This window comes from Balearica regulorum, chromosome 19, assembly GCF_011004875.1.
Source record: "Balearica regulorum gibbericeps isolate bBalReg1 chromosome 19, bBalReg1.pri, whole genome shotgun sequence".
Taxonomy (NCBI): Eukaryota; Metazoa; Chordata; class Aves; order Gruiformes; family Gruidae; genus Balearica; species Balearica regulorum.
Genome location: NC_046202.1, coordinates 4,489,430 through 4,510,838, shown reverse-complemented (window position 1 = coordinate 4,510,838; position 21,409 = coordinate 4,489,430). Strand labels below are relative to the sequence as shown.

General features: G+C 40.9%; 1 protein-coding gene across 5 annotated transcripts; it reads left to right on the top strand.

Moving 5' to 3' along the window:
- The first annotated feature begins 188 nt into the window (after positions 1-188).
- AKAP10 (A-kinase anchoring protein 10) lies at positions 189-20,758 on the top strand. Of its 5 annotated transcripts, XM_075771128.1 has the most exons (16): positions 430-566; positions 2,018-2,121; positions 4,426-4,473; positions 6,784-6,966; positions 7,289-7,843; positions 9,316-9,414; positions 9,865-9,949; positions 10,312-10,435; positions 11,281-11,417; positions 12,521-12,665; positions 13,406-13,579; positions 15,770-15,879; positions 16,723-16,805; positions 17,397-17,449; positions 18,131-18,226; positions 19,290-19,407. In XM_075771128.1, the coding sequence occupies exons 2-16, from the start codon at positions 2,079-2,081 to the stop codon at positions 19,293-19,295; spliced, it is 1,941 nt and encodes a 646-aa protein (XP_075627243.1). In that variant the 5' UTR covers positions 430-566; positions 2,018-2,078; the 3' UTR covers positions 19,296-19,407. The 5 variants fall into 5 exon arrangements, 4 of the variants coding, with proteins under 4 accessions (XP_075627245.1, XP_075627241.1, XP_075627242.1 ...); XM_075771130.1 differs by lacking the exons at positions 430-566; positions 2,018-2,121 and adding an exon at positions 189-410; XM_075771126.1 differs by lacking the exon at positions 2,018-2,121 and having other exon boundaries at positions 197-566; positions 19,290-20,758.
- The last annotated feature ends 651 nt before the right edge of the window (positions 20,759-21,409 follow it).

Here is a 21,409-nt window from a genome sequence, read left to right as displayed (position 1 = left end):
CCCGGCGCTCCTAGCCCTGATCAAATATGGCCAACCCACCCTCCCCGCCGTGGACCCCCGTGAGCTTCTTGCCCTCACCCAAGATGGCCGCCCAGACTCGCGGATTGGCCGGTCTGCCCGACGCCAGGGCGGCCATGTTGAGTGAGGCGGGGGCCGCGGCCGGATCCCGTCATGCTTGGCGGGCCGCCGGCCGCCCGGAAGAGGGAACGGGGCGGTTGTTGACAACATGGCGGCCGCTGGCGCCTCCGCGGGAGGAAGAGGCGGAGGGAGAGGAGGTGGCGGGCGGAGGAAGGAGTCTCATTCATAGGGAGCCCGGTTCGCTGCCCTCGCCCCCTCCCTCCCCTTTTTCCCCCCTCCCTAGCGGCCGCCTCGCCCCCTCCCCGGCACCATGTCCTTCTTCAGGCGGAAAGGTAGGGGGGCGGCGGGCGGGAGGCCCGGGGCTGAGGGGCGGCTGCCGGCCTCGTCCCCCGCACGGCTACTGGGCTCCGGCCCTGCCCCTCTGGGGACGGCGACTGGGCCCCGAGAGGAAGCTCGGCCCCCGAGGAGCGGGCTCCTCGCACATGACGGTCAGTCTCGGCGCCTCCCGGGGACGGGGCCCTTTCTCCCCCTCAGGGTTCGGGGAAGAGATCGGGGGGGCGGGCCGGGGCTGCGCGGGGATCGCTGCTGCGGGATCTCGGGGTGTCGGCAGCGATCGGGGCTCCCCCCGGTGACCTCGGGCAGCCCCAGCCGCCGGCGGTAGTGAACACCGGGCTGCAGCCTTCGTCCTTCCCGGGGCGGCTCTGGGAGCGGCTCTGGCTGCAGCGCTCGCCGGGGGCTTTCCTCCCCTCCTACGGGGGGAATAGAGCTTGGCGGGTCTGAAACGGGTGGCTTGCGCAGTTAGGTGGACTGGTATAAAACGTCTCGCACCTCATGCGATTTTTGAGCCTCTTTAACTGTTTGCAGAGTGAGGTTTTTTTCACAGTGCCGATATACGTGGTTTCGTAAAAATATAATAGGCTAAGTATGTTACAGCAGTAGCTGGAAACCCTAATTGAAAAAGGGACCTCATCTCACTGATGTCTTCGTACAAGCCAAAGGAGTCATTGACAATTTATTTTGTAGTATGTTTGTTGATGTTCTGAAGCACAAGCTCAGATTTGAAATTTAGGACTCCTGAAATATTTATAATATTCCTGTAGCACAAATGGATATAGTTAAAATGTTCTTTGAGATTGAAACACTTGAAAGCCACTTGTGCTGCAGCTTGTGATGAAATGTGGTGTAGTGCACTTTCAATCTGCACGATATGTGGTTTGAGTGGTTTTTGTTGAAAGTGGCACCTTTTAGGAAGGGCCTCTTGGGAAAGTAGTTCTGTTACCTCTCAGTGCTGTAGTTCAAGCAATATGACCATTGCTCTTCCAGCAGTGGCTTATACCACGCTCTTGTGAAGTGTTTCTCAGTTACTAAAACCCAAACTGTACATCTTGGGAGGCAAGACTCTAAGTTTGGAGGAAAGAACGTATTATCTGAGATGGTGGTGTAAGCTTGCTCAGCAAAAGTAGCAGCATCGAAAATTTCATTCTTAGTGGAGGTTAGTTAGTCCTGGAAGAAATGAGTTTAAACTTCTGTTCATATTAGTAGTTCTGAGGACTCTTGAAGTCCACTGAGGGTTTTGCAAGTGCCATAATCTGTTTTGGGGTGTTTGCATACTAATGTCGAGCTGCAGAATAAAACTTTCATACTGCTTATGAACTGCTCAAAAATAGCTTCTGCTCCTTCGTTGATGAAGAGAATTGTGGAACTGATGTTCCATCCTGATGCGTAGTCATAGGAACAGTGTAAGCTTTGGCAAAAACTTTCTCAGGGAGAAAGTAAAGAAATGTCTGAGTATCTGTTTGTGTTACTTTGATTAAAGGCTCTTTGGTCAGAGAAGCACAGTCAGAACTAAATGCCCAAGAGAGGCGCTGTTAAGGAGAGAAGTAAGCTTTCATCTGGGCTGTACATAAAATAATATTGTCTTTTATAATCTTCATTTTAGATACTGACTTTTGGAGAAGATCTTAAACTGCAGCTGGGAGAAAAGCAACAAATTAAGGCGTATGATAAAACTCTGTAGACTAGACACATGTGGTCCAAAACCATGTAAAATCTTCAGTGTCTTGGGGTTGAAGTATTGTTGTTGTGTAAAAATAAAAACAATTTTTTTAAAGCGCATACATGTAGAAAAATCTCAAAAATAATAGCGAAATAGTTTTTTAGTATATGCCTTAAAATAAAGGCCTCAAAACTGAGGGTGGGTAATAAGTTGAGGAATTAAACTGTAACATTTGGAGCAGCAGCGGGGGGGCTTGAGGGCAGATTATGAAATTGTTATCGGTGAAAACAGCCAGACTACATGCTCATTCACTGGGGATATCTTGGAAATAATGTACACAGTCCTACCGGCAGGCTCACCTCTGAAGTTACATATTGCTTTTTGTATACTTGCATGTGTGAACAGCTTAGGTTTGTTCATTCTTCTGTATTTCAAGATGTGAATGAAAATTCTCAAATCTCACATGGCCGGCTTGCGTCAGCTTGACGCGTTACCCCTTTTGAATGGGGTTTGCTGCTGGAAGTTCTCACAGACTCTTAGTCTTCGGCCAGAGTTATCTCTCTGGCTTCACACAGACACCAAGTGACATCCTTTTTGTGAGGAAAGCGAAAGTAAATCCTTTAGTGAAACTTCACTCTCTCAAATTTGGTCTTGTCATGTATAGGAGTTTTCTTTTGTCCTCTGCTGTTACATCTTAATTTTGTTCTGCTTGAAGCTGGTGGGCACAAAAGAAGCCTGTGTATAAAGAGTTTGGGAATATGAACTAGGAGTTTGTATTACCAGTCATTAACTAGGTAATTAGAGAGGAGCTGAGTAGTTGGTAAGAAGGAACAGTATTTCAGTATTTAAACTGAAAATAGGCTTATGCAGGATTCTTCTGCTGAAACTCAAAAATCATTCCCGGTAGTTAGGAATTGGTTTGATGAGTCAAATATCAGAATAATTTTGGAAAGATAAAGAGTTTGTAATGCTGTATAGGGGTTACTTCACCCCCATTGTACCTCAGCGTTACTTCAGACATGCAGATCTTTCAGTGATTTTTCTCCCGCATATCAGCACGCCCCCAGTTATGTAAAAGCCAGTTATTCTCACTGTTCACAGCTGCATCTGGCTGCAAGAGTTCAGTTTTAGAAGAATCCAGCTCTTTTAACAGAGGCTTAAACCTCTTTATCGGAGAGAGAATGTGCTAGCTGCTAGCTTAAATCTTAAATGCTGAGTTGCTAATTTGCAGACCTGCAACGTTTATACTTCTCGCAGCGAAGGCTGGCAGCACGGCAGTGCTGCAGCCACCACCGTCCAGGACAATTATGTAACCAGAGATTGAAGTTCCCCTTTGAAATATTTAAAATACTTAGGTCAGAATAGGAAGGTGTTTTGTTTTTTTTTAATCTGCTCGTGTTTTGTGATGTAAATGTTTGATTGTGCAGAGTTATGATTTGTGGTTAAGTTTGGAAGGACTCCACAATGGGTGTTCAAAGATGACCTATTTGTAGTAATAATCCCAGCCTGGAGCAGCCAGAGAAGGTTTTGCTAGTAGATCATGTTCTTCAATATCACCGCTTAATTTGTTTTTCATGCCATCCTGTTTATGTACTCCTTCAGTTTCTTTATTTTTGTTTCAAACTGATCTCATTCACTTCCTTTAGGAGCTTCCGTTAAAGTAAAAACCAAAAAACAAATAAAAATTGAAAATTGCTTTTTTCATCACAACTGTTTTTAAACTATCTTCCATCAGTTGCTTGCCATAGGCTGGATGGTAGTTCAGCAGTATTATTTGTGAGAGAATTAACTATTTACAGCGTGTTTCCAGAACATTTCTGCAGTATCCATCATGACTGAGGAGTCGTGGGCTGGCTCTGGCTTTGTGGGGCTGGTTCCACATACATCTCTCTATGTGTCGTACTGCTCCGCCTGTAATACAAGGGAGATGTTGGGTTTAGATGTGTGATTTCTAGTTCATAGAGAGCATCTGCCAGTGCCCTACACTTAAAACACATCTATCCTATTCTTTCCGGTTAATGCTATTTATTAAAGTAACCTTGAATGTGGCCTTGCTTTAATCATATAGATAGAAAGCATATTTCTCAATGTTAATTTTAACATACTGCATTTCATAAAACTTCTTTCATTGATGATAAGGTTTTGCTTTTGAAAATAAACCTACACAAAAGCTTTGAAAGCCTCTGTCAGTTACTAAATGTGCTGATTTAAATATGAGAGATTAGTTTTAACAAAATTACAGTTTACATCTGCCTTTGATACTTCCTGAAGTCAGGAATTTTATGTCCATTCTCTGGTAAATGCCATTAGTCACCCAAAATAGCATTAATATTTTCCTGTGTATTTTACAGTGAAAGGCAAAGAACAAGAAAAGACCACAGATGTGAAAGCAATTAAAAGTAAGATCAATATTTATTTCGTCTATAAATTCAGATATTAGAAATCATTTGCCATTTTTGTTTTAACTAGTGGAATTATTTCCTTACGACTGAGCGCAGATGTGACCTATGCATTAAAAACAAAACAAATCCAAAACTTAATTCTGTTTCTGAGTATTTATAGTTACTAATCTTTCCTAGTCATCTTGCCGAATCTGTAAGTACAGGAGGTTATTAAATTATGTCAGACATGAGCTTTAATTCGCAGTGACCGTGCAATTTAGTCACTTTGCAAATAGTGGCTATTCCTTATCTACAACAGATTGCTACATGTAAGCAAGAAACTTCAGAAGCATACTTTGCAGTTTTGAAAATGCAGCTTAACTGTGTCTAATTTGCAAAAGAGGCTGCCAGTGTCTGATTTAACTTTGATGTGGCTTGTGAGACTGAAGATCTGAATCTTGGTCAGAATTAATAGCTATTCAGCTCCATGTGATACAGAAATCTTGCTGCTAAATCTGTTGGGAGAGAAAAAGTATTGATGGGAAGGAAGTTTATAAACCATGGGAAAACAAGATTATTTATCCCGTCAGTTTTTATTGCAATACTAGAAGGAGATGGAGTAATTTGTGTGAATCTGATCTGTTACTTTTATATTCTCAGACAGAGTCCTGTTTCTGTACTCATTAATGTGTTATCTGGATATCAAGAGAAAAGTAAAGGCTTTCTTCACCTTGGCAGTCTGTCTTTCAAGTCAAATATGGGAAATAGACCTTTTAATAGCACACCCTGTGACTTCAGTGCTGCTACGATCTCCAGTGACTAGCTGAAAGAGTTTAGCAGTAAAAGGCTACAGTCTGGTGACCCTGTAAATAAAAATAAATTTGAAAATTTATTGTATTACACATTGTGAGCTGCTGCAAACAGCGTCTTTTGAGTTTGGCGAGCAGCTACTCTACAATCTGTATGATGTTAGACTAGCGATGCAGTGCTACCTGGAGGTTTTGGAACAGGTGTTTGAGCCTTAGCTTAAGTAGAACAATTTTGCATCAAATGTTCATAATATAAAACTAAATCTGAATCTAATTCACAAAAGCCTAAACCATTATGAGGAGCGTGGCTCTGGTTCTGCAAGAGTAGCCTCCAGCAAATTTTCCTCGGTTACTGTCATCAGCCAAGCGACTGGCTGCCACCCATTGGCCTGGAAAAATATGATTTCTCCATTATTGCTGGTATTAAATACTAAAGGCTTTGTAAGGAGGCAGCAAGCGGTGTCTTGGTACCAAACACTGCAACTGGAGAAACACTTTGCAATAGCTTAAACATTTTAACTCTCCTATACTGTTGCCCCTAAGGTACCTGTTACCATGATGTGCAAGTTATGAAATTGTCAACTTTTGTCATCATGCGTCATAAAATTGTGAATAAAAATAAAGTTATGCAGCATGAAAGTCATCACACCCAAGTTGCTTGACACCTTGATGAAACATGTTGTTAGAAGTAGTGTACTGAGATAGTGTCATCTGATTCGCTTTATTTTTAAGTCAGAGGTGTAAGATGTCCTTGCATGACATTCTAATCAAATGCGATTTCCTGAGAGCTTTTGAAACTGCTATGAGCATGTTTTGTTGTTTCAGCTTTGTCATCAATTAACAATTAGTTGATGCTTTTTTCACTGGCAGAGTTTTGTATGAGGAAGTTGTTCTTTGTTCTCTTTGGGCTCGAATAGCCAGCTGTGTTCTAAAACAACTAGAGGAGATTAAGGCTTAACGTGGGTTTCATCAGAGATCTTTCCTTACTGCTTTTTTCTCTTAAACCCAAATAGAGGCAAAGAAAATATTTTTTTAAAAAAATGTTCTTGTTAAAACTCACAGATAGCTTCATAGTTCAGGATTTTGTAACACTTTTTAGCCTTCAGAAAGGTATGGAAGTGGATTGGCATGAACATTGCAGCTACACTAAATGGCTGACAAATATTAAGCTGTTACAATAGTGGTTATCAAGGAAGCAGGAAGACTCGGGAATACTATTTCATGTGTAAACTTAGACTTGGCATCTTTTGATTAGCTGCTGAATAAGGAAAATAAAGGTGAGTGGATACCCCTGATCTAATGAAGTGACTTTATTCTTGCTATGATAAAACTTGTTTATTTCTGTGGTCTTTACTCTTATCAGCCTCTCGATCAAAGATGACACATAGTGGTACAATGAAGTTTTTTATAAGATTGACTCTTGCAAACTCTCTGGCATATCTTGGGGTACTTAGCATTGGATACCGCTTAGAAGGGGTCTTGGGATCCTTGTTTTCAGTTGTTCTTGTCTTGATTCCAGCTCCAGTACCAGTACATTCCCCTCAAAGAAGCACTAGAAATCATGCCTTGCTGGAGGCTGCAGGACCAAGCCATGTGGCAATTAATGCCATCTCTGCCAACATGGACTCTTTTTCTAGCAGTCGGACAGCTGCCCTTAAGAAGCAGCCAAGTCACATGGAAGCTGCTCATTTTGGAGACTTAGGTAAGACTTCAGCAGCTCTATAATAATGTCAACATTTCTTTGTATTCTATGTATATTACTGGTATGCTCACCATCCTTTGGTTTTCAGGCAAGTAGATTAGGTAATTAAAAAAATTGACTGCCGTTACAATAGCATCTGTGTTATCCTAGAAGGATATTGAATGGGGACAGTACATTTGTTTGTTAAAAGAGGTTCTTTTATTTTGTGTACCACCATTATGTGGGAATCATCTCTTCACCAGTTGTATAGCAGGACATTTCAGTGTCAAATACCCATGTCTGTAGTACAATATGGAGTCATTCCCTTTACGTTTTTCTTTAGGCAGATCGTGTCTGAATTATCAGGCCCAAGAGACCAAATCAAGCCTTTCAAAGACCCTTGAACAAGTTCTGCAGGATAATGTAGCCCTCCCTTATTTTATCCAGTTTATGGAACTGCGTAGAATGGAACACTTGGTTAAGTTTTGGTTAGAGGCTGAAAGCTTCCACTCCACAACATGGTCCCGTATAAGAGCACATAGCCTGAACACAGTTAAGCAGAGTTCGTTGGCAGAGCCAGTGTCACCCTCGAAACAGCAGGAAATTGCGTCGTCTTCTCCAACTGGATTGCTTGAGGAGAGACTGGAGGATTCTAGCACGGTCCGTCTGCTCAGGACCAAGCCAGTGGCTTCGGACAAGAACAACAGAACTAGCAACAGCCAGAACCACGTGCTCTCGGGTCAGGAGAGTGACAATACCGGTGTTCTTGGTCTAAGAAAATCTGAGACAGGGACCTATTCTGTTCCAGCTGATCAGCAAGAATCTTCCAAGCTTACAGTATCAAATAGAAACAGCCCCTCCTCTGCACTAAAAGACTTGTCAGGAAAACTCATGAAAAGTAAGTGCCATGTGTTCCTTTTCTTTAAAAAGGTGGGGAGATGGGGAACATACTAGCTGCTTCTTGCTTTGTACGGTAAGCTGCCTCCATTCTCACGTGTTCTTACTAAGTATAATGTGATGTTGCGAGGAAGAAAATGATTTTGTGTATCAGTAATGTTAACTTGCTGTATCAGCTAATGGTCAGTTTGAGCTATGTATTGCTTGGCTGTCTGGTTGTTTAATAATAAATATGCTGCTGAAGAGACTTCAAAATCATTATGCACTCTAAAAAACTTAGGTTACTTCTGTTCTTGGATGTGTAATCTTAAGAAACGAAGATGAACTTTGCAATGTCCCATTCTTCCCTCACCTATCCCATCCCAACTTAAAAGAATTGCAGAAAATTTGAATGATGGGGTTGAGAATTGACAATTAACTTTCCACAGAAGGTAAATACCCTGTGTCACGTAAAATGACATAAGTAATGGTTACCAGAGACTTGTAGAGACTTTTGTGTGGAATGCACTGGGTTTTTTTGTTGGATTTATTTGCTAGAGTTCCTCCTCTTGTAACTGATTTGTTCTCATTTGGATTCCACCTCTTCAGAGGCTACTGGAAGTAAGGATGAAATTAAAAATATTTACTTTTGGTAGTAAGCTACATGCAGAGTAACCTGTTTCTCTATTTTGCATCTACTCAGTCTTCCCTCATTTGTGCAAGTCTACAGACAAAAAGGAAACACTCCTTTCTTCATGTTGGTTCCTTTTGTTTGCCCAACTGTTTCCTTGTATTGCATCCCTTTCTCTTGCTCTTTGTCTTTCTCATAGTTATTTATCATGTACCTCCACAATACATAACCTCAGCCCCAAAGTAGCTTAAACAAACGCAATGATACTTTGGTCATGAAAAGCACCTCTGCTTTCTCATGTCTGAAAAGAATTTGAAGATACTAGATCCTTCTTGAGAAATCTGAAAAGTCTGGAGTATAATTTTTTTCTCTCTCCCACAGCAATATCCCAACTCTTGAAAGACAACGTGTAAAGCATACATTGTGTTCTGAGGCATTCCCTTTTAAGATTTTTTTCCTTTTTAATTCCTTTATTATGTGAGTGTTTTATATTCTCTACGATGAGAACTAGAAATTGGGAACTTCACTGCAGTTTCTGCTGCAAAGGCTTTACTTCTGTGACTAAGGTGTGCAGCTAAGGAGTGGGTGCTGCCTTGTCTGGTGGTAGGGAATTCAGAGCTACCATGCTTTATTCCGTCTCGCTGATCAGTCCATGCTGGGCTTATTGAGACCTGGCTGGAGATAACACAGTCACTGTAGCTTGTCAGTAGCAAAGTATCGAGTAGTGGACTGAAAACTTCACAGGAAGGAAACTCGTCACTGACAGTTAGATACTGACTTTTTGAAGAGCAGGTGTTTGTTATTCACTCTTTTAGACCTATGCCAAGGAATTCAAATTTTGATTCTGTATTTCTTCCTTGTAGGTATAGAACGGGATGCAGTTAGTACTTTTACCAAATATATTTCTCCAGATGCTGCTAAACCAATACCTATTACAGAAGCAATGAGAAATGACATAGTCGGTAAGAATGTATACTGCCTACTCATTTCAGAGCTTACTCCTTCCCCATAAAAATGTCTTTAATACCACACACACTCATGTTTCTTTTTATTTTTATGAATTTTCAAGTCAGTTGTAAAAAAATAGTAGATCACATTACAAGTATCAGTGGATCTGACGTTTCAGTAGTGCTGTGCAATATCCCCAGAAGAACTTTCAGGCACTTTGCTTAAATTAGTGAAAGAATTCCTGGTGGTTATGGAGGGAATCCACATTTGAGTCTCAATCAAATATTTTAGCCATAATATTATTGTTCAGCTACCTGCGGTACTTTAAAAGCTTTTTCTGCACAGTCAGAAACAGCTGATTCTAGTGGATATGAACTGCAATTTTTCATTAACTAGTCATCACCCGTGTCTTTCGGCTCAATTGGCCAAGTGCAAGTTAAAATTAACCCGGTCTTTCTTTGCAGCAAAGATTTGCGGGGAAGACGGACAAGTGGATCCTAACTGTTTTGTTACAGCACAGTCAATAGTGTTTAATGCAATGGAACAAGAGTAAGTTGATTGAATCGTTTGGCTTCTTGTGTCTGTCCTGTTGCAAAAGGTGGTTCCATTAAAAATGGTTATGGAGGTATAACCATATAGTCACCTTTTTGTGCAGTCTCCGGTATTTGAAACTGCTCAGATCTCTTCCTCCAAATCCGTTCTTGTGATCACTTGCTGAAGTTGTACGTGCATGCTCTTATTACATTCTTTGTATCTTTTTTATGTCCCTTGTAAACCTGCACCATATCTTGCTTGTTTTGCTCTTACCCAAGTCAAAGTGTAAGACTTCTGGGGGAAGAACTAGTTGGTTCATAAGGTGCCTTGAATACTGTTGACCCTTAATAGCTAACTGTTATTCTATCTGTGTGCAGGCACTTTAGTGAATTTTTGCGAAGTCATCATTTCTGTAAATATCAGATTGAGGTGCTGACTAGTGGGACTGTTTATCTGGCTGACATACTTTTCTGTGAATCAGCCCTGTTCTATTTCTCTGAGGTGAGTGTTAGGTTTGGGGTTTGGTTTATTGTATTATTCCTTTCTATCAAATGGAAAAAAACCTAGTCATCCCCTCATGGTTCTAATAAATAAACCTCAAATATAACCCAAAAGATGAGGTCTGTCTTTTTCTGGGAGAAAATGACTTAAATGATTTCCTGCCCATGTGTAGAACTATTTCAAATGTTCAGACCTGTACACTGTACTGTAGAATTGAGTATTTGTACGTATCTTCTCCAGTTTAGTGAGTGCTTCTAAGTGTGTCTCTGCTTTGTAGAACCTTTGACATAGTCGCCTTAATGAAGTAGTGACTTTGAAAGCCTTGACCATTCTTACAGATGACAAATAATTCACTAGCTTTTCATAGAGAGGATACTAAATTGAAATGTGGTAGGTTAAATGTATGATTTTACAGTTGCGGGGCCCTGTACCTTTAGGGAATCACCTTTTAATAGCCTGACAAGCCAATGTGGTTGGGAACAGCAAGCTGGGAAGCTGAGACAATATGCTGAGTTCAGCGTAAGCTAAGCACAGCATGAAAGTAGCGTTTCCTGTGTCTTTAGTATGATACCGATAAGCAGTTGTTTGGAAACTAAATGTGAAAATCAGTACAGAAAAGAAATATCACCAGTTTCTGTTTTGGTTTTGGGTTTTTTTAACAAAATCTGTCTGCAACACTGTATCTGAAAATGCAGTTTATATGCCCTGGTGACAATTTCGCATCATTAATATATGGACTATGTTTCTTGTTTTAAATGGGAAGGAGCAGGTTTGTCTGTGCTTATGAAAAGTTTCTTGCTAAAACTTCTTTAATTTCTCCTCTTTTCTTTTAATTTCTCTTCCAGTACATGGAAAAGGAAGAAGCAGTTAACGTGTTGCAGTTCTGGTTGGCAGCAGATAACTTCCAGTCTCAACTTGCTGCCAAAAAAGGCCAGTATGATGGGCAAGAAGCACAGAATGATGCCATGATTTTATATGACAAGTGAGGGAGTTCAACAATTACTTGTTTCTGAAGCTCTAATTTTGTGCTTGTGGTTTTGTGTTGCACTGTGCAAAAGGAACTTTTCATTTTCAAACTGTAACTGTGCAGTCTTGCACAGTTATGCTGAAATGCATTTTATTAAGGTGGCCTTCCATGTGTATGCATACAAGAACTTAGAAAATTTTTCTTTATACATGAGGAGAAGATTCTTATAAGAACTCTGTTCTTAAACACAATTCAGAATTTTCAGGACTTGATTGCTTGAGTTAATGTTTGTTCATGAAATATCAAAGCCAACTGGTTTCCATTTGAAAATGTAAATGAGTCAAACCTAAGAGCAGATGCATCACTGTAGAAAAACTTTCAGGTTCAGAATACTGTTATGCATTTAAAGTAGGCTGTAGGAGCTGTTCTCACATGTAGTAAAAGCTAAATAGTACTTGTTCTTAGTATTTCAAAAGACTTTCCTTTTTTTAAGGAAGTGACTAGATCCCTTTTAATGTCAGACGTTCCTCTCGGTAGTGTAACTTTTTTCCTTTATTTTGTGCTTTACCTTAGCAATAACACAACTGGAAGACAGACGTCAAAACTGCTTCCAGAAAAAGTTTATTCTTAAGCTTAAGTGTGAGACTCATTGCCACAAGCTTGTTGAGTTATAACCTTAGTAGGAAATAATAATTGGTGAGGAAGCAAACCAATTCCCTCTGACTTTCATCAGTCATCCCCCCACTTTGTCCACAAACTCAGTTTTCAATGATGCGATTAGTAGAGCAAATGCTGCTTCAGAGTTCTGGGTGTTTCCTGCTTTATTCCTGCTGCAAAGCTGTGTGTGTGAGATTCTGCTCATCAGTAGTTATGTGACACACTGTTTCTTTTATGTGTATCTTCAGGGCAAGGCTTTATCAAAAATGTTTCTGTGAATTGGGGATTTTTTTTTCCCCCTGTACTTGGTTAGGATCAGTTTTATGCACGTTTTTGAAGCCAGCACCATCTAGTGGCTGTGACATGATTTATGGTCTGGTGGAAAGGGTGGGTGTGAACGACCTGCAAAGTTTTTTTGCAAATCCTTTTGTGTTGGCTTCTTCCCCTGTCCGGTGCTGCAGGTACTTCTCCCTTCAAGCCACACATCCGCTTGGGTTTGATGACTCTGTCAGGTTAGAGATTGAATCCAACATCTGCAGGGAAGGTGGTCCTCTCCCAAACTGTTTCACTACTCCCTTACGGCAGGCGTGGACTACCATGGAGACGGTGAGATACCTTTTTCAGAATGGTTTTGACAGTTAGTAAAGATGATACGGAGGTTCTGCAGCATGTCAAGTGTTCCCTTCAGTGTCTGATTTGTCTTGTTCTTTTACCGAATTTCCTGTTTACCTGGATAATAGAACAGCTTTAGTAAAATTTGCTAGACTATTTTCCCCAGCCTGATTTGAAAAGATACCACCCACTGGCTTCTGTTAATTCTCTGTGAAATGTTTGTCTTGGGTGATTATTGCATTTTAATGGAAGTAACAGAATTTCCTCCCCTGTGAATTGCTATCAACAGCTTATAATATATCTTCAGAAAATTTTCCTTCCTGCTAGCAGCAGTTGTTTGCAAGACTAATACCAGTGGTGTGGCTAATATTGTAACTCTGGGATACCTGGATACTAGAGATTAATGGTTTGATTCTGGACCTGCTGCTGATTTTTGAACAGCGTAACAAAATAACTGTAAGCCTATTGGGTTGTCAGGCCTGTCTAGAGGAGGACAAAAAATATCTGAACGTCAGTTCCAGTTACTGGAGGATTTGGTTAGTACATAGTTATTTTTGTTCATTTTGCAGTAGGATTAAAACTTAAAGCAATGCAATCGCTAATCCAGAATAATTCCATGTATGGACACTTTTACTTGTACCATCTACATGAGCACTGAGATGTTTGTGCGTTCCTTCTGTTCTACAAATGATCTACACCCTTGATGAAAGAGGACTCCTTCTTCTGTCTCTCAGGTTTTTCTACCTGGTTTCTTGTCCAGCAACCTTTACTACAAATACTTGAATGATCTCATCAATTCAGTACGAGGAGATGACTTTCCAGGAGGAAATATTGCACTGAGTATTCATGGCCCCGGTAGCTCTCCTGATAGCGATTCTATAGGGGGCCCGGATGGCTCTGCCTCCCAGGTATGAGTTTTGTGGTTTGATTCTGTTACAGGAAATGCTGCAATCACTTTTCTGTATCGATATCAAAGTTCCTGCCCTGTAAGAAAGCATCTTGTAATTTGAAGCTTCCCATTCCACTTTAACGTTAAAGCCTGTGTTATATTAGGACGTGTTTAGTTTACCTGCTGCTAATTTCAAACAAACAGTATTGGTGTGGAAGGGTATCTGTTGTATTTGTTGTACCCCAAGTCTTGTACTGCTTTTAGTTCTTTGCATCAAAGTTATGTTTTTATTAAGCTGTTAATATTCACTGAAAACTGCTTCACAGTGCCATAATGTTTAAGAATGCTTTTTATTAGAAGTAATATTTTTTAATCAATAGCATAGTTATAACTTTAGGCAAAAATTGACACTTGTGAATATGCTATAGAATTTAAATATAAACATGCAAGTTTTGTGTGCTCAGTTCTATTAAACTGTCAGATCTTCTGTCCTGAAGAGTCCACTCAGTTCTAGGGTTTAAGGCATCTATCTACTCGCACATAGAGCAGTGACAGTTAATATCTGACCAGGTGGTGTCCGCTAGTTTCTCTCAGCAGACTTTTCCCTTCTATCATCCTCGAGCTAGCTAGTCATGCAGGGCCAACAGAAAAGGCCCAGATTCCTGACCTTTCCAAAAGAGAGCTCTGACACTTTACTGTATTACCGGCAAGATGCTCTGAGCCTGGAGGGTGGTACTTGCATTTTGTTTGCACGTATATAGTTTGATGTAAAGCTGAGCATAAAAAAAAGTCCATTGCCGGGTAGGGCATTCTAATAGCTCATTAAGCATGATTAGAGCTATGTGGCTGCTTCTTTGCCATACTGTGTAGAAATGAGAATGTGACTGGGCTCCTTCGGCTCTCTTACCCTTCCAAAGTCATTGAGAAATGGCCACTGTGTATTTGCTTTGCATGGTGCCCTGGTTGCAGGCCAGCGTCTGTCCTTTTTTTTTTTTTTTCTTCTGTATTGGCTTTCTTGGTGCTGCTTTCTGAGAGCTGTGTTCCCGTGGGGGCCTAGCCTCAGAAGCAGGCAGTGGAGCTCGTTATGCTCTGCAACCATCCCAATAACGTCAGAGATGTGTTTTTAACCAAGAATTGTCTGTTCCAAAAATTCTAGCTTTGCTTAATTCAAATGTGAAAGAAGAGAGGACAAGCAGATTCTAGCTTATCTGTAACCAGGTCAGCTTGCAAACTGTGAGCCCAGCTGAGAGCAGAAAAGCTAAGCAAGAACTGCTTTTGCTGAGTTGCTTTTATTCACTGCTGCAGGGCTACTGTGGGCTTTAAATCCAGTATCCAGACCAACAATATTGACGTACTGTGTTTCAAGCAACTTGGAAGCTGTACTACCTGCTGGTAGCGTTTTTAAACCTCCTAATTTGCAAGGAGGGAATATTCCCCCCTAGTGCAAAGTGGGAAATAAAATCTGTGTTCTTGAAATAGCCTGCTGCTTGATAGTCTGAGCAGGAGAAACTGCTGGTAATTGGCTTGCTTCGACAATTTAGGAAATGAAGTGCTGCATTTTGTGGTGTGCATTCCTACTTAGCTGAATAGGAGAATCTCTGGGTCTCTGCATATTTTTGCATAAAGAACAGCACTTATGCAGAGCAGCAGGAAAGGAGTTTGCAAGGCAGCTGCCATAAATGTTTCTGTTCTATGTTAAGGTACTAATAGATTTCTGTGCATTTGTGCTTTCCCTGCTGTTGCTCTAATGTTTCCTTGGCTTTTTTCATAATCTTATACAAATACTCCAGGTCAAAAAATAAATATTTGTTCTCGGTGTATGGGGAAGCATAGTGTGTTTAGGAATTGTTCAACGGGTGTGTGAGAGGGATGAGTGAGGTAGTTCAGTGTTACGTACTCACAAACAATTTACACGTGCACACAGATCTGTTCAGTCGATAATGCTTAGGCACCAGTCCTTACACACATGTATGCTGACCTGTACATCGTGTCTTTGGCTCTGTTCGTATAACTTTATCATCCTCTGTTTAAAAACAGTGTCATACTGAGTTAGGAATTCATTGCTGTGTAGATGCTCTCTAATTCTTTTATGCTTGCTTAGGGACTTTATGGAGGTTTATCTAAGTGTAAAAGCACTATAATTGCAGTTTTGTTAAGAAGCTATTAGCTGTCTGCATTGGGCACTAATACTTAGAATTTTTATTTGTAGTCCAATGTCAAAAAGGCTAATGTTAAAATCCTGAAAAATTTTGATGAAGCAATAATTGTAGATGCTGCAAGTCTGGATCCAGAATCTTTATATCAACGAACATATGCAGGGTAAGGTTCGTTCAGTGTATCTCATTCTTACTAGTTGTGTGTTTCACTCTGTTTTATTTTTGCTGTGTCCTCCTGCATTGAGAGTGTGCATAAATGCAAGATGTTGTAATCTTAGTACATCTCTTTATATTTGAAAGCAAACTTATTTCAGTAGTGTGGTTTAACACTAACGTCATAGTGAATGTTTCTCTGACCAGAATGGCAGCCAGAAAAATATTTCAATTGGGTTATCTGTTTCTCCTAGTTATTATTCCTCTTTGCCTCCAAAATGCAGCTAAGTAGTTCCTATTTGGGGTTGGAACAGAAAAGAATAAGCTCAAGCACCTTTGATACTGTAATGTGCAGCTTTGACTTGTCCCTATGCTTAATTTCTTCAGCACATTGCACAGCTATTCTTCTGTTTAAGTTGCTCTTTGTTATGAAGCTCTTCTGCTCTGTGGGTCTCATATAGAAATTCTTTGTTTCTATAGCTACCTTGCTTTTCTATTGCATACCAGTCTTCTGTCCTTTTTGGTGCTGTAAACTGTTTTTTCCCTAATTAACGTGTTTTTATGATAGTGTAGAGTACTTGCTAGCACTGCCTGATTGAGTCATTGAAGCATTTGCCTACTTCTAGTTTCTAGAACAATTTTTAAGATACACTTCGAGTTCAGATACATGAGAAGAGCAGGAGATTTTTCCCAATGTATCAATGTGGGAAAGGTGGTAATTGGTAAAATGCCAGTCTTCTGACACCAGAGTCGTTATTGTGGTGGGTTTTTTGTTTCCCTGACTGGGTAGCTTTCCACAGTGCCAAAGTTTTCTTGGTAACCTGCGTGGTTCTTTTATTCCTCCTCTCTTCAGGAAGATGACATTTGGACGAGTCAGTGACTTGGGACAGTTTATTAGAGAATCTGAACCAGAGCCTGATGTCAAAAAATCAAAAGGTTTGCTTTCCTCTTTCTCTCCATTTCTGTAAACATCTGCAGAACTACTCTTTTCCTTACTGCAGTCAAGATAAGCAAGATTCCTGACTCTTTCAAGATCTGTTTCAAGCCAAATAAAGATACGTAGGGGATTGTCCTGTACTGAAGCAAACCCATCTCTGGCCCAGTTTCCTAGCCAAATTCTGCTTTTCTGGTCCAGTTAGACTCCTGGGAGTATGATCAGCCTGTGGGAGTTGGAGCTGTTGATAGAACCTGGCAGGGATGAAAGCTGCTAGCAGCTGAGCTGATGATCAAACCTTCAAAGGTTTGGTCTTGAGATGAAAAAGAATTTCAGCTCTTCACATGCTTCCCACCCAGTTTGGGATCTGCTGTTAATGCTGCTTTTCAGCTCTGGTAAAGAGGAAAGGTTTGGGCTTGGTGTCTGATGAACCATGGCTCCACATAATCCCTTGTCTTTCATGCCACTTTGCTGTGTTCTCTAACGCCAGCAGTGCAAACCCTTCAGAAGGATGGAAGGAATTAGCTTTTATAGAAAGTGTGTGCCACAGAGTTTGCTAATATACCTGACTTGCTGTTTTTTATCTCAACTAGGGTCCATGTTTTCACAAGCAATGAAGAAATGGGTTCAAGGAAACACAGATGAGGTAATTCTCTCTTATGTTGTCCTTGTGACTTACTTTACAGTGTAGATGAGGGAAATGAAGTACTGATGTTCTTGATTCTGGCTATTTCTCTGAGTATCTTTGTGATGCACCAACAAGAACTGTCAGGCTCTGTGTGCTAAATATAATTGAATTGCATGAGTGAAACTAGTTTCATTTTTGCCAGTGCTTGCTGGTTTGACTGATACAATGGTTCACTGTGTACTTGCAGTCAAGGTTGTTCTTATTATGGTGATACAATGGTTGGCTGTGTACTTGCAGTCAAGGTTGTTCTTATTATGGTGTTATATCCACAAATAGGAGTGGAGAGGCTGTTGTTCTTTGTTTTTTACTGGAGTGGCCACTGTTCACGGATTAGAGGCTGCATTTTTCCCCCCCAGAGGGGCTTGGACAGGTCCCCAACAGATGAGTCTAAAAACTTTACTAACTCTCTCGGAAATTGCATCAAGCCATAAATATTCATGATAATTGAAGTTAACACTGTACTTGGAAACCAGGTGCATTTCTATCAAGGGAGGATACGTTTCCTACAAGTCACTGAGTTGTGAAGGTTAACCATGTCTCCAAGGTTGAGCATGTGAATTATGCTGAGGGGACTGTATTTTTACTTTAAGAACTTGAAGCTATCTGTATTTTAGAATGTGTTTTTTTTTTTTATGGCAGGCTCAAGAAGAGATGGCTTGGAGGATAGCAAAGATGATAGTCAATGACGTTATGCAGCAGGCGCAATGTGAACAGCCTTCGGAGAAGGTTACGAAGGTGAGGGGGTGGAAAAGCTGCCTGTCTTTACCTGACTTCAGCCAGGCTGTGGGAGGAGCAGAGCTCTTGCCTGCCTTCCCAGTGCACCTGAGACCCGTGCTGGTAAATGTTCAAACTGGCATAGCGTGATATGAAGAAACAAAGGTTGGAAGTGTTTCAGCCTACGTATGATGTGGGAATTTCTTAATTGATACCAGTAGTGGTTCTCCTGTGAAACCATTAACATTGTCTTTGTTCATTTTGAGTCTTTACAAACTGCCTTTATTAGTTAAGAGTGATTTGTGTTGCAGGATCAATACTGTAATTCCTTTTTTGAGTTCACACTTGCTGTTTCATGTTAATGAGTGCTGGTATGTTTGCCTAAAGCATCAATAAAACTCAACAGCTGGAAGGTTGTCTTGTTGGGTGCAGCGACTTACACAGTGCTGTGCCTGCACTCTTTACTGAAGACACAGCAGCCGTGTCAATGGACTGGTGGTTTAATGTTGTGTCTTGTTGGGGACTTTGTACAAGTCTATACTTCTGTGTTTAAAAAACCCAGATTTTGTGAAATAATGAAGACAGCAGTTTCTGAAGTTAGTATCTGGTACTTCTGGCTTTCAGGCATCTGATTTTTTTAACTTGCACTTTTTTCAGTTATTGAAGGTAAATATGTGCCCAGCAATTAGGCCTGAACAGGTAGATCAGTAGTTTCACTATGTGACTGTTTGCTTTTTTTCTAGAGCAGTTATATTTAAATTACTTGTATAATGATTTCACTTAATTTCTTGGCTGCAAATGATACAGTTCCATTCTGGCTAGATGAAAAGGTCAGTCAGCACAGTATTTAGAAATACCAAGTGGCTGCAGATGCTCTGGATTCAATTAAGCAAGTGTGGTTACAGTAATCGGAAGGCTGAGTGTGTTGTGGTTTGGTGTTTTGTTTGGGTTTTTTTCTTCCTCTCCCCAACTCCTAAGCATACCTGGCTTCGGCATTTTTAGACGTATAATGTCTTTCTATTGAGCGATTGCCTTGTATGTTTTTGGGGTAAAACAAACTCTAACCCTGTTTTCCCCTTTCCAGCTATGATTTTAGAAACGCCAGAACAGGAAATCTGGTTTTCCGCTTCAAGAATGAGTGAACTTTCCCTTTTGGTGGATTCTTTAACACAGCCAATAAAAACAAAGCACTGTTACTCCAACCGCTGAAATATCCCTTGTTTATAGGGAAGAATTAAAAAGAAGCAATCCTGTACCTCCACTGTAGAGCGTGAAGAAACACTTTTTCCTGTTGTATGTGGCATTCACAATAATGATGGTTTTTAAAGAGATGAAGACACAGTTTACGAATGTGTCACTGACAAACTGTGATCGACTTCACAACTACATGACCCTGTCTCAAAAAGACTTTTAGGCAAAATATCTGGAACGGGACACAAGCCACAACAGAGGGGAAGGTTTTGCTGTAGTTTCTAGTTCTACTACTTGTAATTTTTAAACGTGTAATTGGAAAGGCCGTGGGGCGTGTTCCCGACATTGGCCATTGGGGAAGTGAACCTGAAATGGTGAATTCATTGGCAGTGAATGACCTAAAAATTCTAAGTTTTTTTTTTTCCTTACTTGAAATAGATGCGTATTCAACTGTAAGATAAATGTATTTTACTTCATAACCACATTAACTTCGAAGGCAGCATAGAACGATCAGGAGCGAAGCCTGGATGGTATAACTCTTCCTTGTTGAGCTCTCACCCTGCATACACAACCCCTGCTTCCACCACAGAGCAGGCTCGAGAGCCAGCCTTGCACTTGTGCCACCCTCTGCTCCCGAGCCACGACTCCGAATGCAGCCCGGCTTTTGAGGAGATTGTACCCTGTAGAACGCTCCATTTTCTTTCCTCTGCATCCCACGAGCAAGGAAAAAAGTAATTGCTGCCACGTGTTGCTGCCATTCTCCATAGCTTGTTGTCCTCCAACCAACATAGTATCTAATTCCAGATGTTTGGTTTACAAAGAAAAATAATTTTTAATGACCTCTGGCCTTCTCCCTGACATTGTCAACACTTGCAACTTGCAAAACCTTTAGTTTAAGTAAAAAAGCCACTGTGTTACACAGCACCTTTTTTTTTTTCTCTCCAGTGAATTGATTTTGCAGGGTATCAAAAAGTACTCAGTGTGCACCATTACCTTATTGCTGCATTTTTAATATACAACACTTCTCTTTTGGATTTTTGTTTTACTCTTATGATTGCTTTTTTCCCTCAACCTTGTGCAAAAAAAAAATCACTTTGCGAAGAACTCAAATCATCTCCAATGTTCAAAAAATCTTGATTGACTAGCAAGTGTTATTCTGTTGCAATATTCGATTGTATAGAGACACACTGTATCTATAAAAAAGCAAAAAAGGCTGTGTATAGGTTTTTGGTACTATGTACCACCTCTTATTTCTCTCATGCCCAAGTATTCATGTACTTAAAACATACTATATTTAATTGTGTTTTGATTTAAAATATATAAATATTAAAATTTGTGTCAGTTTTCTGTTTTGATGGGATTTGACTTTACATGGTTTGTTTTTTTTAAAAAAATATGAGCCGTAGGGATTTATAAAACAACCCCCTGACTACTTTCTCTTTGAATGGGCAATGTTAATGGCAGTGTGGTGAAATAAGAATAATTTCTGTCTAAATACTAAATAAAGAGTTTGGGCTGTGAAATGGGAGGAAGGGGCAGGACTTGGTCCTGTAGCACGTTTAGAACTGCCTCCACACACTTGAATCCTCCTCCGTGCAGGAGAGGTAAACCCTCACCCGTTCTGCATGCAGCACTTACTCATTTTTCCACCTTGGCAGGATCCAAACCAACCAGCTGAGCACGTTTCAGGATTACAGGCCATGGCTTTGGGCACAAACGGTGCTCAGAGCTGTGTTTCTTTGGCTGCTGCAATGCCCGGAGGCGGATGTCGCTCAGCAGCAAACACTTCTAATGCTGCAGCTCCTGGAGACTGATAAGACCAAAAAAAAAAAATCCCTGCCAAGGCTCCAGCTTGTTCCCAGGGCCTCTCCCTGCCCTTCCAGGGGACAGCAGTGTGCTGGGGCTGCTGCGGACCAGCCGGGCGCCTGTGCGGGGCAACTTCTCAGTGCTGCTTTGCTTGAACAGCGGCTAAAGGGGAAAGCAAGGCTTGGTTGTTGGTTTGGACCCACCTGC